The sequence below is a fragment of the Epinephelus fuscoguttatus genome, linkage group LG19, assembly GCF_011397635.1.
Source record: "Epinephelus fuscoguttatus linkage group LG19, E.fuscoguttatus.final_Chr_v1".
Taxonomy (NCBI): domain Eukaryota; kingdom Metazoa; phylum Chordata; class Actinopteri; order Perciformes; family Serranidae; genus Epinephelus; species Epinephelus fuscoguttatus.
Genome location: NC_064770.1, coordinates 17,529,113 through 17,545,301, shown reverse-complemented (window position 1 = coordinate 17,545,301; position 16,189 = coordinate 17,529,113). Strand labels below are relative to the sequence as shown.

Genomic DNA, 16,189 nt, shown 5'->3' with positions numbered 1-16,189 from the left:
GCTATGCCATTGTTTCTATCTTGACGTTAACAGAGTGCAGTTGTAGTTACCCACTGTGACCACCGTACATTAGAGCAGAGAAACTCTTTATTATAACGTTACACGTTAGTCCTACAGTCGCATCAAGGCAGACAAAATGTCTTAGTAAAATCTAATAAGCTATTTGCTCAACGGAGGGGGAGTAATGCTTTGATATGCTAATAACGGGCGTAGGTGTAATTATGTACAATGGCCACTAGAGGGCAGTGTGTCTGAGTGTATGGTGGGTAACCGTGAAGTTAAGTGGGTAACCGTAAAGTTAGACACAATAGCATAGTGACACTTCCGGTTGACATTTTCAAAGTAAAACTTAAAAAAAAAACAAGATGTAGTTACGCTGTGTGACCACTGGAGGGCACTAAAAACTCGTGTTTCTGTCTTCTCCAAACTTTTTTTTGGATTGTTGGCCAATATAAGGAGTCAGGGGCCATACAACAAGTCAGTTAACTGTAAAATAAAAACAAATAAACAAATAAAATTGGATATGCTTTTAGCATTTACAGGATGACGATGCACAACCCAACATAGTGTTGGGAGAAATAAATATTAGAGCACCCAATTTTGTTATAGCACAAAAATATAAATCTTGTAAAGGGACATCTTGTACCACTATTGGGACGAGATGCCACTTTACAAGATGGGCAGCGGGCCACAGTTTGGCCACCCCTGACTTATAAAATATTGAAACAATGCTGATCATACCTTGGATTTAATTAGGGAGTATTAAAAGTAATTACTTTATTGCATAAGACCTTTACTAAAGAAGACATGACAAATGACCACAGTCATTTACTAAAACTGTGACTCACAGTTTCTCCTTAAAGCCTTGCATATAATCCATGTGTGCAAAGTAAATACCAGAGAAGTGATTGTTAAGCAGACGTCACAATTTTAATTTTATCAGTCAAGTCAAACACTGAATCATTTTAGCACGATTGCTTTATGATGGTTCAGTCAGTGTGTGGCTTTGGTAGGGTTAGGGTTCGGACTGGGGTCAGGATTAGGGTTAGGGTTGGGGAAGTAAAATACTAATGAGGACAACCAAATCAGAAGCATTTCTTGCATGTTCACCAACAGGTTTGGGAGCTTTATGTTGAATTAAGAGGTGGGATAAATTTAGCAGTAATCTGATTCTTATAATCACTACAGAAGGATGACTCATTATCTCCAGGGAAAAAAGAAGCACATGTATTGTTTAGCTTTTCCTTGGAGACAAAATAAAAGCACACAAAGAAGAGGAAGAGTAATTGTCATATTTATATGTCTCTTTCTTCATATTAGTTTACAAGATTCACTTTTCTTTTAAATGTGAATACACTTGCTCAGCAAAGTGACTACATATTTGTGCTTCTTTAAATGCCACTGATTCAACACAGGGTGGCAGCAGTCTCCAGTTCACTGCAGTGAAATGGTGACATTAATGTAGCAGGGTGGGAGGTTTCTATCTAAGCAGAGTAGAACTTTATCATTTGTGTAAATACATAAAGATTAATGAAAACAGAACAGGACATAAATCTAAACGGAATAATCTGCCGTAACAAAACAGCAGCATTTTCTTGTGATTTTATCGAAGACCACACACTGGAGAAGAAGAATAAGAGCAACTTTATCATAGCTTTTCACATTTGAAACTGGATAACACAAAAGATTGAAATGTCATTCAACAACACAGCAGAAAAAATACACCGTCTGGTTTCATCATAAAGAAAACAATCAGTCTAAAGTCATCAGGAAAGCTTTTAATCTAGGTGCTGGCGAGTCACACTGTGGAGCACTGTGGACACAAGGTTTTCTAAGGAAACTGCAGTATGCAAATTTTTATCCCGACAGCTGTTTTCATTCTTTAAAAATATCCATGCCTCGAGGAGAAGCAAGTCTGAGCATCAAAGCTTTACCACCCTTAATAATGTCCATATTTAGTCCCACCCGGTCAGCGCTGGTGCTTTGTTCATTCCTTAAACATGGCTAAGCGCTCTCAACTACTGTGTACAGGCTGCACTCTTCTTGCTTGCTCTCCCCTAAACTTTTATTTTGATAATCAAATAGCTTTCAGTATGCTGAAGCTTTAGGAGAATCCTATAAGGCTTCAAACACCCCACCATGGCCTGCCACCACTACTACTGTTACTCCACCATGTTCCTTTCCATGCACCTCCAACCTGCCAGCCCTGTTACGTAAAGTGTTTTCATATGAAACACATTTTGGTGAAGTCAGTGGAATGTCCAGTCAATGTTCCAAATTAAAGCTTGTGTCATAAGGGAAGTCTACAAATCTGCAAAAACAATCCTTTTACTTCTGAAATTACGTGCTGTCCAAACTGTGCCAGAGGCTGCTGTCTAACGTGAGGCTCTCCCAGTAAACTAGCACTCCTGAACAATGAGAAAACACTCAGGGGGAGAAAATGTGATCAACAGTTTCATGTATTTTTATCAAGCGTGCTTTATTCGGCTCGTTGCTAATGCCATTACTTCAGTTTTAAAAAACTCTGCGTGGTCAATATCAGCCTTCTGCTCACTAATAATTTGGAGCGTTTGGGAAGACAAAAATGATCCCCTTACAACAGGGGGCCTCTTTGTGCCAGATCACATTTCTGAGTTCAACAGTCTGAGTCACAAAGAAGCCAGATTAGTGACTCAGTGTTACTTCCTGTAATCCAAAACTGCCTGTAAGAACTCAGACCCCACAGCATGTTGATCTAACGAAAAACCCAGAAAAGTCTGCCGCTGTTTTTATTGTGTTACACACAATGGGTGTATTTCAGGTCATCTGTGTAGACTGGTGCCAGATGGACAGTAATTGGGTGGTACGGTGTCGACTGAGCAGCTGGATGTTTGACAGGAATCAGCGGTGGCTCTGCAGAGACTTTGGCTTCTCTCTGCCAACTGCTGGCAACACACAGACATTATACTAATACTATGATCTGTTGCATTTTATTGTTTGTTTCTATTCTGTCATTTCTACACTGCGTCCTGTCTTATTTCTTCTTTAATACACTGTAATCCCACCTGATTTCAACGCTTATAATGATCTGTTCTCATCTCATCTAGTCTCATCCCATCTCATTGTATATAATCTCTAATTTAATGTCATCTAATCTCATGTAATGTATTATCTATTGTAATCTAATCTCCTTCTCACCCAGTTCCACTCTACAATATCTAAACATCTCTCTAATCTAACATCATCTCATTTAAGCAGATCTCCGCTTTAATGTAATCTAATCTCACCCCATTTGACTTCTAATCTACTGTAATCTGGTCTCATCTCATTTATTTTTGTCACAGTTTTTGATCTGTAGTGATATATAATCCAGTCTAATCTCATCTCATCTACTTTACTCTTATCCAGTCTCATCTATTGTAATCTTTAATTTCATTTAATTTTATCTACTAGCTAATCTAGTGCAATTTAATCTCATTTTCACCTAATCCCGTCCAATTTTATCTAAACCCTCTCTAATTTAACAGCATCTCATCTAATTTCTGTTTAAATGTAATCTAATCTCATTCTTTATCTAGTTTTGTCTCGTGTAATCCCATGTAATTTGGTCTCATCAAATTTATTCTCATCACATATCTCTATAATCTCATCTACTTTCATCCCATCTCTAATTCAATATGATTTTATCTCATTTAACATCTAATCTATTGCAATTTAATCTCATTCTCACCTACTCCAATCCCATTTTTCTATAACCTCCCATCATTTCACATCTAATTCAATGTAAAATCCAGTCTCATCTCATTTCATCTCATCCCATGTTATCTAAATTGATCTCTAATCTTACCTCATCTCATCTAGTCAAATTTCTACTTTAATCTAATTTAATCTCATGTCATCTCATCTCTAACTCCATGTAATCTGGTCACATCTCATTTATTCTCTTCACATCTCATTTCCACTCTAATCTAATCTGATCCCGATGTCATCTAAACTCACCTGATCATTTCATCTCATCTCATCTAATGTAATCTCTAATTTAATGTGATCTGATCTCATGCAATATCTAATCTACTGAAATCTAATCTCAGATTAGATAAAGTAATGTAATACAATTTAATCTACTCTACTTTCATTCCATCTCACCAATTTTCTAATGTAACATAATATCTAATTTAATGTCATCTAATCTCGTGTAATATCTGATCTATTGCAATTTAATCTCATTCGAACATAATCTAGTCTCATTTTATCTAAACTCCTTCTAATATAACTTTATCTCATCTAATCTAATCTAATTTCTACTTAAATCTAATCTTTTTCACACCACCTCAGTTCTAATATAATGCAAACCTGTCTCATCTCATTCAGTCTCATCACATCTCTTTTTCTCTAATGTAATCTAATCTAATTTAATCTACTCTACTCTCATCCATTTCATCCAGTGTAATCTCTAATTTAATGTAATCTCATCTCCTGTAATATTTAATCTATTGCAATCTAATCTCATCTAATCCCATCCTGTTTTATCTAAACACCTTTCTAACCTCATCTCATCTAATTTCTACTCTAATGTAATCTAATCTCACACCATCCCACCTCTTATCTATTGTAATCCAGTCTCGTCTCATTTATTCTCATCACATATCTCTTTCTCTAATGTAATATGATCATATTTAATCTACTCTACTCTCATGCCATCTCATCTAATGTAATCTCAATCAAACCATCTCATCCAGTATCCAATCTATTGCAGTCTAATCCCATTCCTATCTAATTCAATCCCATTTTATCTAAATTTCTCTCTAATCTAATCCCATCAAATCTAATTTCTACTTTAAGGTAATATTATCTCATTTTCACATAACTGTGTCTTGTGTAATCCCATCTCATTTCTTTTCTGACGTTATGTTACCAGTCTCATTTATTTCATTCAGTCCTATCTCAGCTCATGTATCTTTGCTTGAATGTTATCTAATCCCATTTCTCATCATATTTATGATTTAATCCAGTTATAATCTAGTGTAATGTAATGTAATATAATCTCAGCCCAACTAATCTAAAGTTAAATATATATATCATATATTCTCATTTTAATTCTAATTAAGTCTAACCTAAACCTTTCTCGTCTGAAATAATGTAACACATATCATCTTGAATGAACCTCAAATGAATGTTATCCTATTATAAATCTAATGTAATCTGATTATGGATCATCTCAAATCTAATCCAATAAAATCCAGTCCCATTTCATTTTATTTCATCTCAAATTCCTGCCTGTGTGCTTTGTGAGCACTCTCAGTAGTGTGTATGTAGGAAACACAGAGGGAAAACAAACAGTTTCACCAAATGCTGCTTGTGTTTAGCTCATTACAGGAAGGCCACACAAGGGAAATGCTGTGTTGTTGTTTGTGGTCAACACGAAGGTGACACAAACTAACCGGAACACAGCACTGCTTCGTCCTCTGACGAAGTTAATTTGCCTTTACTCGAAACACGCTCCAGTGGAGATGAAAAAAATTACCATTTCTAGTAAGTAATTGTTTCCATATGGATTCAGTGGAAGAGCCTGATGTGTTGAGTCACTGGCTATAAATTATGACAGCAATATAAATCTGCACCAATCTCAGTATCTGGCACAAAGTGAGGGTAAAAGAGATGATTTGTCAGGAGTTAGTCAGTTTCGCTGGAAGTGTGATTTGCATTCTGACTCATAATAATCAATATTTGTTTTTTGTTTTTTAAAGCATCAGTGCTTTGGAAAACTGTGAAAGCAAAGATAGACGTCAGCACGGGACACATCCAGATTACACTAGGAACATCTAACTCAACTCATTTATTAAGTGTTAGTCACACTTTATCTAAAGGTCAACATTACATCATACATCTGAGTGTGTGTGTGTGTGTGGGTTACAAATGCAAATTCTCCGTACTCATATTTGGAAGCCTGGGCCATGCGTATAAATACACCACTAATGGCCTGAACATTGCTGGCATATCTAAGTGCAGAGCAAAAAAGCTTGCTAAATTTTGCTCTGTTTCTGCTGTTATAGGCAGCTTGGCTGTATGGAGGAGAAGATGTTATGTATTTCCATGAGTGACCAGTATTGTCTTCTTGACCCCTTTTGTATTTGATTCCCTGCCATATTTAATGTAATTGGTGGAATCAAATAAAGAATTCAAATGTGTGTGTGTGTGTGTGTGTGTGTGTGTGTGTGTGTGTGTGTGTGTGTGTGCGCGCTTTGTTTGTGTGTCCCTCTCTACTTCCTCTTTTGTGTCTCTCCTGTGGCTAAACATAGTGCCATTAAACAGAAACCATCACGGAACAAAAATTATTCAATAATGAAGCCACGTTTGGCCTGAGAGGGGCGATTAAAATGCTTCAAGTCTGAAACCACAAGTCCCACAAAGCCTGAGTTCAACTTGATGTGTGTCTGTATGTGCCAAATGGACCATTACAGTGTACAGTTTATACTTTTTAAAGGAGGTGTTTGACACTGTTGGCACCTGTGGTTGCTTAATTTGATAAAGGATGTTGCTCCTTGTATAAATCAGTCACATATTAAGCTTCTCTGTTTGTGTATTTCTGCAATTCATCATATTATTACTCATATAAGTGACAGTGTATCCTGTGAGAAACTTCTGGGCTTTTCGCAGGATCATATTTTGAAACTGTGCTCCAAGTCTTGCCGCCCCAGTCAGCAGAAAAAAATGTGAAAGTGCATTTTCCTCCTCATTTCTATCCTTGTTTGAACTGCATAGCCCACTGTGTTTATAGTGTAAACACACTGCATCTGCTTCTGACAGGCTCTACACTCAAAACCGAGACCCTTGTACATTGGATACATGAACAGGGGAGACCCATAACAGTGAAGCAGCCCTTAAAAGGCAACTGACTTAACATATTTACATTCAGTACTTAATTACCCAGAATAACCTGTGACGTTACAGGCAGCAGGGAAGTTAAAATAAGAGAAATCCTGTGACTGCTGGGCTACTACGCCACATACTTTCCTCAGGAAAGGAATGCTGCTGCTGCTCCAGAGTCAGACGGAGGGAGGAGGTCGCTGTTTTCTCTCAGTTAATGCACATTTTTGAATACTTGTAGTGTGGACCTAACCATAAAGGAGTCATAGTAAGGGAGGGGGGGCAGCAGAGTGGGAGGCTTAATTTGAAATTTAAAGTTTTTTTTGTCTGAGTACTTTGAGCTAATATTGGCAGCACGAGCTGAATTTGTAGATTAGTTTTGTAAAGTAAGCAAAAGCAGTCGCCAGCAATATCTATCTTCTATTTATGGCCTCCCCCGCGCACCCCCCCTCCCTCCCTCTTCCCAGACTGACGTAAGCAGAAAGTTATTTTCATGAATGGAGGGGGCGGTCACGAGGAATCGGTGACGTGAGTGCTTGCGGAAGCAGAGCGTGGAATGTTGGTACATTGTTGTTGTTTTGTAGTTAATTTAGTACGAGGATACACCGCTGCCCGGCCGCTGCTGGACGGTTTTATACCCACTGTGTCAAGTTACTCCGCCGCCTGTGTCGGAAACCCACTCTGCCAGTTTTCACGCATCACGGTCCACAGATATCCGCGTCCACAGAGGTGAGCTTGTGTTTCTCTTTCTTTTTTTTTTAATGGGAAGATGTTTTGACATCCCTTTTCGAAATTTGCTGAAGTTGTCACACACGGTGACATGTTGGCGCACGCGGACGGGGTTCTGCGCCCGTCACGTAGCCTACGATAAGTTTTTGATCCCGCTTATGAAAGTTGGTGTTGACTTTGTGGATTGTTTCAGTCGCGTGGACACGTGTTGTGTTGGTAACGCAGCGCCCAGAAAAGTGCCTCACAGCTCGGTGTAGTCGCGTGGAAGAAGCGGGGGGAAATGAGTAAAAAGTGTAAAAAAAAAAAGAAAAATTAATATAACAGCTAATTTTGCTTCTAATTTGTTTAACTAATTTTTTTGCTTGTATCTAGTCATTTAAATCAGCTAGGAATTTTGAAAAAAAAAATAATTTAAGTGAATTAAGTTTCTTAGTGAGTGCAATCTTAGAGGCTGTCTCAGTTTAGAAAAATTATGATTAATATTTTAATCAATAACGAGCACAGAAAACGTGTATTTAACACATTTAATGAAGAAATGTTACACTATTTTGCCACAGTAATGTTAAAATGTTACAAAATGATGTTGAAGTTACTGTTACAAAACTGTTATATATTTATAACTGAGTGCCACACAGCTATTTTGTAGAGTAAGCTTATTGTAAGGTAATAAAATAGTGATTTTTGTTTGTTTGTAGCCCACTTTCTGCATTTAAATAAGCTTTTTGGTTAAAAAATGGGAGTGAAATAAACTGTCTGACAAACTAATTCATGTAAAACATTCTCTCATCCTGTTTATTTCTGGCTCTGTTGTCCTTTTCAACGCTGGTTTTCATTTGGGCTGCTACAATGCAAAATACCAGCCTACTTTTGACATTGGAAACAACACGTGGTCTGCATTTTAGACATGTGGGACAAAGGGCACGATGTGAAGTAAGACCACCAGGGCTGACTGGCTCTACACAGGAGAAACAAGCAGTCCCTAAACAGCAGGAGGGGCGCATATTTCCATAAACAATAAATCACTGAGGAAGAAGGAAAATCTTATCTTAAATGTTATCTTTCAGTTTAGCTATCATTTCTTGTCTACATAAATCTTTATGACTTGGGTAAAGATAAGGAAACTGTCCTGAAAGTGTGTTATTTTTTATTGTTATCATTACATAATGACAAAACAATTTTCCCCCAGAAGTGATACTGCTTGACTGTCTTGTACATCAACATTTTATTGAGCAACTTGGACTCGTGACCTTTTAATGCCATTATGATGAATATATGGAACATATTTGTCCCTGAGGGGTCACAGATTTGTATCTCAGAGACTTTTGTGATTCACTGTTGTTTCGGGTGGGTGCACGCAGTGTCTGCTGCTTTTAGACAGACAGTGGGAGTGGGGGCACTCCTCTGTCATGAGGTTAACATGTGGTTCAATCACCAAAGTGATGATGTCTTCTTTGGACAGAGAAGTAACAGTGGCTGACTCATCTGTGACAGTGACGAGGCACATGGGGAGAAATTCCCCTAAAAACACAGGACACAGTGTCATTATCACCAGATATGTGCCATTTCTGTTTTTCTGGCTGGTCAGTAGTGATGGATGAAAGCGTAGCAGGATGCAAAACGTTCTTGTGGTGGAGTATTGTGAAAGTGAAATAGCTGCGGTTTATGATGCTGTGACTCACAGAGAACACGTTGGCCATGATGTGTTTTGCTCCTCTTACTGGAAAGAAAGACGTCGACGTTTGATTATTGACTTTGGATGCTTGTGATTTTATCCATAGCTGAACATGCCAAACAGAGTGTATACAGGCAATAACAGATGAATGTGTGAACAGGCCTGTGGTGCATCCGTCCCAAAGTGACTCCCTGACAGTTATATGATGTCTGAGACTGCTCACTCTGCCACCCACAGTGATTTGCATCCTGCCTTTTTTTTCCTGTCAGTGTGACCGAATCTCACCCTGCTGCGTTCACCTCATTATGGTCAGAGGTGTGGCAAGTGTCAGGTTTACTCATTTATTTATTCTGTGGGATTGTCGTGTTATTTGGGAATTCCTTGCTGGTTCTCACTGGGGCTGACTTGCTGATCCAGTTGTTGATCTTTTTTCCTTGGCAACTTCCTGATTCCACCGTGACTCAGATTGCATGTTGGCAGCAACACAAACAAACACTTTACAGCTCTACAGCATTCAGAACCCATGCTTTGATGTCACATCCTGTCCGTCCATGTGTCTCAGCAAGTTGTTTTGAAGGAGAAGCACTGAAATGTGGCTTCTACTGTGTTTTTATTAACACTATTTTCAAATGAAGGACTTGGGAAGTGAGGGATGTGATGTAACATATGCTTTTTTTTGGACACAGAATGTTAATACTTAACTATTATTCACACAGTATTGGTTTTCAGGTAGTGAATCGTGGGACAGGTATGTCCTTGTGTTTTCTGCATTCTTGACATTTCTCTGAGTCCCAGCGTCCGTGGTTGGGAGAATATCTTTGCTCAGATATTCTGCAAGTTCTCCTCCCTTTCCGCACAAAAGTTCTGGTGTTCATGCCAACCATTTCCAAGGTTCTCTGTACTTTTCCTTCCTCCTCGCGAAACAACGGGATTTTCCAGGAAACGTCAGATCGGGAGGGTGTGTGATTCCCTGCCGCTGGTCGTCGCTTTTACCAGTAAACAGCATGACTCACTGCTCAGCTATGCTCTCCATTTCCCTCACATAATATCCCACCAAATGTGCTGCGCTGGAGAAAGAGCAGAGTGCCGCGCACACCGTGTCTGTGGAGAAATCTCTCCACCTCCCTGAGAAAACTGCAAGAAAAGCAAGAGCTTTCTCAGAGGAGTGTTATCAGGCTGTCAAGGGCAGCAACACTTCTGCATTCTGCTCACCCTGCTCCCAAATTGAAACAAAAAGAGAAGGTAAACTGTAAGTCCAGACAAACCAACTCTGCATTTATCCCTGGGGCAGGAGCGCATAAGTCTTTGATATGCTGTTTATTTTAGGAGAAGGCTGGGCCCCACGGTTACCTGCTGTCACTGAAGTGCAGCCTTGAACTTGACCAGATGCCTGGCTTTAAAAATGTAAACATTTGGTATTGGTGAACAAATGTTACACAGGCTTATTAAACTGATTGTCTCACAGTAGCATTGAATTTGTTTGTGCCTTAAATAAAAATGATGCCGTCTCTGGTTTTGTGTTTTTAGGCATTCTCAAAAATAGTCTTGAAATGGTCAGTACATCTTCAAAGCAATGTGTACACCCGGAGGAGAACAAAGTAGCAGGTTAACCAGAAAACATTCTGCTTTCCACATCAAATAAGACACATGCTTAACACACAGCCATAGTCGTGGAATGTGTGTATGGTGTTTGTAATGGACAGTTCAGGAGTTACTCTCACGTCATCCCTTGGCTCTGACACTTTGTTATCATTTAGTGATAACATTGTTGCTGAATAAATAGTTTGTCATCGGAGGATTGTGTTGAGAAATGACATTATTTTCTGTTGTCTTGAAATGAAAATGAAAGATAGACCCGACAAAGAAAGCAGGTATTGGACTCCTGACTCCACACTTGTGCACACAGGCTGCCTTTGCTTTGTTTGGGCAAGTGAAAGATGGTAGACGCTTCTGAATTCCAGACATTTCGTGAATTTCGCAGCCGTTGTTTTACAAGTGGGATCGTTTGAACTCCACCCCCATGGCTGAGTGCATCGCGGGACATATTCAGACTGAATGTTCCTTCTTCGGTGAAGACTTGCCTGCATTGTGCATGTGAGGGTTTGCACATGTGTGTTCACTCAGGAATGTGGTTTTGTTCTTTACCCACCATCTGTGGCTTTTCTTTGCGGTATTTTTCCCAGACTCCTTTTCTTACTGTTATGAAAAACCTAATATGAGTTGTTTTCTCGACTATAGCCGGAAGATTTGTTGTGAAATATGCCCGTCTCGTCTGAGTGGCAAAATCATAAAGAGTGGATTTGGCTGTGTATTATAATTGCAGTTTTTTCCTCTGAGGAAACTCTGGCATCTTGATCAGGAAAACATTGTCTCTGTGCAAGTTGCAAAAACATAAGCACATGCCTAAAGAATTTCAGGGAAACAACCTGGCCTCTTGGTTCAAGCTGGAGGCCTCTTGTATGAAGAGAGGGAGGCCCCACACGCCACTTTTCCATGATCTTTGCAAGGAATATACCCAGGGACCCCCCTCTGATGCAACACCACTTAAATTAGGCTGTTTGGGCCAGCTTGCTTTCAAGGAACGGTGTTTTTTCAGTTCTTCATCTTTATTTGATGCCTCTGAAATCCCAATTATGCTATTCTATTCTTTGCTGCATGTTTTGCAAAATGAACTAAGGACACCAGAGAGAGCAGCAGATGTTCTCTAAATGTCAAAACATGAGTTCATGTGGCTCTGGGTTTAGTTTTTTTGGTTGGTACATGTAATTATCATCTGTTTATGTTCCAAGACAGGAAAAGCCTTTGAGGTTCATTTTGCTTGTCACAAAAAATACTAAAACTTTTCTCTAGACAGTGATGTTGAATGTAAAGGAATTCTTCATCTCCACAAATGAACATTTGTTCAATTACCCACCCACATGTTATGCTGAATTTGTGAAGAAAACGTATTTTTTCCTCCATGCCTCCAGTGAACTGAAAATACAAAAAAATTCTTGATGAATTGAAGTCATACACAACCGCATTATCAAAACATCCATTTACAAACTCTCACACGACTCAGGCAGTATAATCCAAATCTCATTTATCCAGTCATATGCTCAGTTCTTCCCAAACAAACAGCCCCTCCTGACAGGAAACTAGACTAAAAGTGAAACTTATCTGTGCTCTATCTTCAAAGCCAGACTCCACTGACAAAAACACCAATTTCACCTCACTGAACACAGGAACTGCTGGTTTACCAATGCCTCAATTTGTAGTATGTTTGTGTTACTGTCTGAGTTTGCACAGTCTGAACAAACCCTTTTAGAGGTCCAGAGTCACACAATAACACAAACAAACAGATGGAGGCAGTGGCAGACCAGCAGCTCCTGTGCTGTTCAGCAAGGTAAAATAGGTGTTTTTGTCAATGGAGTCTGGCTTTGAAGAGAGCATAGATAAGTTTCAATTTTAGTTCCCAGTTGAAATGGGCTGTCTGCCTGCCTGCAAAGTACTGAGCATGTGACTGGATAAATGAGATTTTATTATACTGCACGAGTTGTGTGAGAGTTTGTTAACTGATGTTTTGTTGTAGTTTTGCTGTTACTAAACGTCGACCCCTTTTACTTCAATTCTTTAAGAATTTTCTCAGTTTTTGGATTCTTTGTACACCGTGAATGTATGCAATTAAAGTAAAGTTTTCTTCAGGAATTCAATGTTACACAGGCTGAGTCATTGATATACAAATGATCATTTTGTGGGTGAAGTAGTCCTTTAAATTCTTATAAGAACAATGGCAAATGTTCAGGTTCCATCAAAAATGGAGAGTAACAAAGTTGTTTTTCATATCTGCTGCATTATGTCTTCTAATCAGGATTCAAAGTCCTGTATTTGCAATGTATCCTTAGCATGTGAAAATGTGACAAACATCCCAAAAAGAACAGCCACACCCAGAGCATTTTCTCCCATGATAGCTGCAGCTAACAGGACTGCAGAGAATATTTGCACTCTTACTGAGGTATCACTTATCGCATGCTCACTTAAATTGTTTAGTTGGCAGAAATTTGTGTCAGCACTGTGAGCTAAATATATCCACCAGAGTTAAATAAGGGCATAGAGAGGCTCAGGAAAGCCCAGTGTAAGAGGATCCAACCAGCGAGACACAGCGCTAAATCGATAGACTACATTGTCTCACAGCGAAAAATACATCAGTGACTATAAAGGAAACTATTTCTCTGTGACACTCTATCTCCAGGAATTTTCCACATGCGTATCTACGGCCCTGTAAAGTTCAGCATAACTGTAAATGTTATGCTGATGTGATGTTCTGTTTTAACGTCTGATGAGGAGGCAGAGCTGTGTGGATACATCAGATTAGGGGAATAAAGACGACCTGAGACTGGATTTAAAGGGAGTAAAGAGAAATATCGTGCACAGATTGAGGAGTTGTGTGCCTTTCTAAGTTATCAGCACAAGTTAGTGCTTCTTATTTGTACTATGTATAGGCTGTGGTTATGAATGAGACTTGTTTACCCTTTTGGTGACCATGTGACTCACACTCCCACGCCCCATTTGCAGGGCGTTTCCATGGCAGCAGTCGAGCATGGAACAGTGCACTCGTAGTCAGGCTGGTCTGCAGGTCCTGAAATGGAGCCTTGGGGGATGTGTGCCTCTCACAGGATCACAGCTCAGCGCTCTCGCTTTTTTTGGCCATGGCAGCAGTCTGGAAAGCATGTGCCTCTGCTGTAATGAGTACACAGAGGCTTTTCTAAAAACTGCCCGGGCCCGTAGAGCCTCAATGCAAAGTTGTATGAAGAGAGAGGCACAGAGGCTGCCTGTTTCTAATCTTGCTTGGTCTAGTGAACTACATTGTCAGCGCCCTCCTTCCCCTCCTCCTCCAACAAGTAAATATAGGCGCGCTCCAGTGCTTGGATTTTGTGGTGTCATGCTGCCCTCTGCTGGGATCTGTGGCTCTAACATGCAAACATAAATATTGACACATGACGCAACCCTGGAATGTTGTTGTGGTGTCTTTAAAGTGAATTAGTGGGGAGGAGTGCCAACATTATGTCGTGCTTGGTGTTTGCAACACACACAAATATGTGTTAGTAGCAGAAGTATTCACATCTGGTGTTTAAGTAGAATGATCACATATTTTAAAAGTACTTTATTACTCACAACCAGAGGTGGGACAAAGTTTTGCAAGTCACAAGTAAGTTTCAAGTCTTTGCAATCAAGTCCCAAATCAAGTCAGGCAAGTTCCAAGTCAAGGCTGACCAATCCCAAGTGAAGTTACAAGTCCGAAACATTAAATTTCGACTCCCAAACAAGTCATTAATGGCTCCTCTTCAAATGTAATGCTATTTTATATCTGTCTGTGACTGAACTTAATCATAAAAAGTAGTGCTGACATTGTATTTCCATAACATATAGCACTATTAACTAGTATCACAGCAGAATTGGTATGTTTCTGTACTGTCTTGTGTTAAACTCATCTCACACTGGAAAAATATCTCTCTTCCCAAATTGTCTTGGGGGAAGGTATCAAGTATTTTTAGGTCAAAAGGCTCAAGTTCAAGTGAAGTCACAAGTCACTGGTGTTAAAGTCCAAGCAGAGTTACATGTCTTTTTTTAATTTTGGCAAGCAGAGTGTAAAGTCAACAAATTTGTGACTTGAGCCTTACTCCAAGAGTCCAAGTCATGTGACTCAGGTCCACACCTCTGCTCACTACGGTGTCCAAAATCAAATTAAATGTAAAATACTATTCTCAGCCAAAACATAATTAAAATATTTAATATAATAAGTACTTATTATGCAGAAAAAGTGGCCTGTCAGTGACATTATTATATATTACTGAAATAATATTATTACGGATGCATAAAGATATGAGCAGCATTTTAATGTATCTTGTCAGAGGGGAGCTAATTTTAACTATTTTGTTAGGTTCATCTGTAACAGTGAATCATATATTAAAAATGGGTCATGTTTTGTCAGTAAAATCTTAATATGTTAAGTGGCTTAAGTTTTCAAACAAATGTAGTGGACTGAAAATTACAATGATTCCCTTTTATACTTTAAAGTAGTATTAAATAGAAATAGTCAAGTAATGTGTCAGTATCTTTAAATTGTACCTGAACTAGAAAAAGATGTACTCAGTCACATTTTACCACTAATAATGTTGTGATTCACTATTTATTTTTTTTTCTCAGTGTGTCTTCTGTGAGATTCTGGCCAGTTGTCTGCATGCAGGGAATGACGACTCATTTTAAGACGAGCAAAGCTTTAAAGGTACGTGTGAGAAGTTTGAGAAATGTGGATTTTGTTAATATTCAGACATGTTGCTGTTCCTCACCCGCTGCTTGTGTCCTGCAGGTCAAGAAGGAGGTGGGTGAGAATGCCCCGGCACTCAGCGACGATGAATTGGTGGCCATGTCCGTGCGGGAGCTCAACCAGCACCTGCGTGGGCTGACCAAGGACGATGTCGTGAGGTTGAAGCAGAGGCGAAGGACCCTGAAGAACCGTGGCTACGCCGCCAGCTGCCGCATCAAACGTGTCACCCAGAAGGAGGAGCTGGAGAGACAAAAGATAGAGCTGCAGCTCGAGGTGGACAAGCTGGCCCGCGAGAATGCCAGCATGAGGCTGGAGCTGGATGCCCTGCGAGCCAAATACGAGGCCCTGCAGTGTTTTGCCCGGACTGTGACCCGCGGGCCCCTCTCGCCAGGCAAGGTGGCCACCACCAGTGTCATCACTATCGTCAAGTCAGCCAACCACAACAACAACAACAACTCCAGCCCGACCCCGTTCTCAACTCTCTCCTAGTGTTGACAGGACTGGGCTCTACTTCTCCTGCCTGGTCCTTCCCGGTTCTGACCCAGCCTGAACCCGCTCATCCTGTACTGAGAGGACGCTCAGTAGTTAGACTGAGGGATGGGATGGGGTGGCAAGCTCTATGTGATGTTATGCTG

At 39.8% G+C, this 16,189-nt stretch overlaps 1 protein-coding gene across 1 annotated transcript; it reads left to right on the top strand.

Annotated features, from left to right (window-relative positions):
• The first annotated feature begins 7,335 nt into the window (after nucleotides 1-7,335).
• mafk (v-maf avian musculoaponeurotic fibrosarcoma oncogene homolog K) lies at nucleotides 7,336-16,189 on the top strand. The gene is made up of 3 exons (XM_049561353.1): nucleotides 7,336-7,575; nucleotides 15,434-15,512; nucleotides 15,597-16,189. The coding sequence occupies exons 1-3, from the start codon at nucleotides 7,403-7,405 to the stop codon at nucleotides 16,041-16,043; spliced, it is 699 nt and encodes a 232-aa protein (XP_049417310.1). The 5' UTR covers nucleotides 7,336-7,402; the 3' UTR covers nucleotides 16,044-16,189.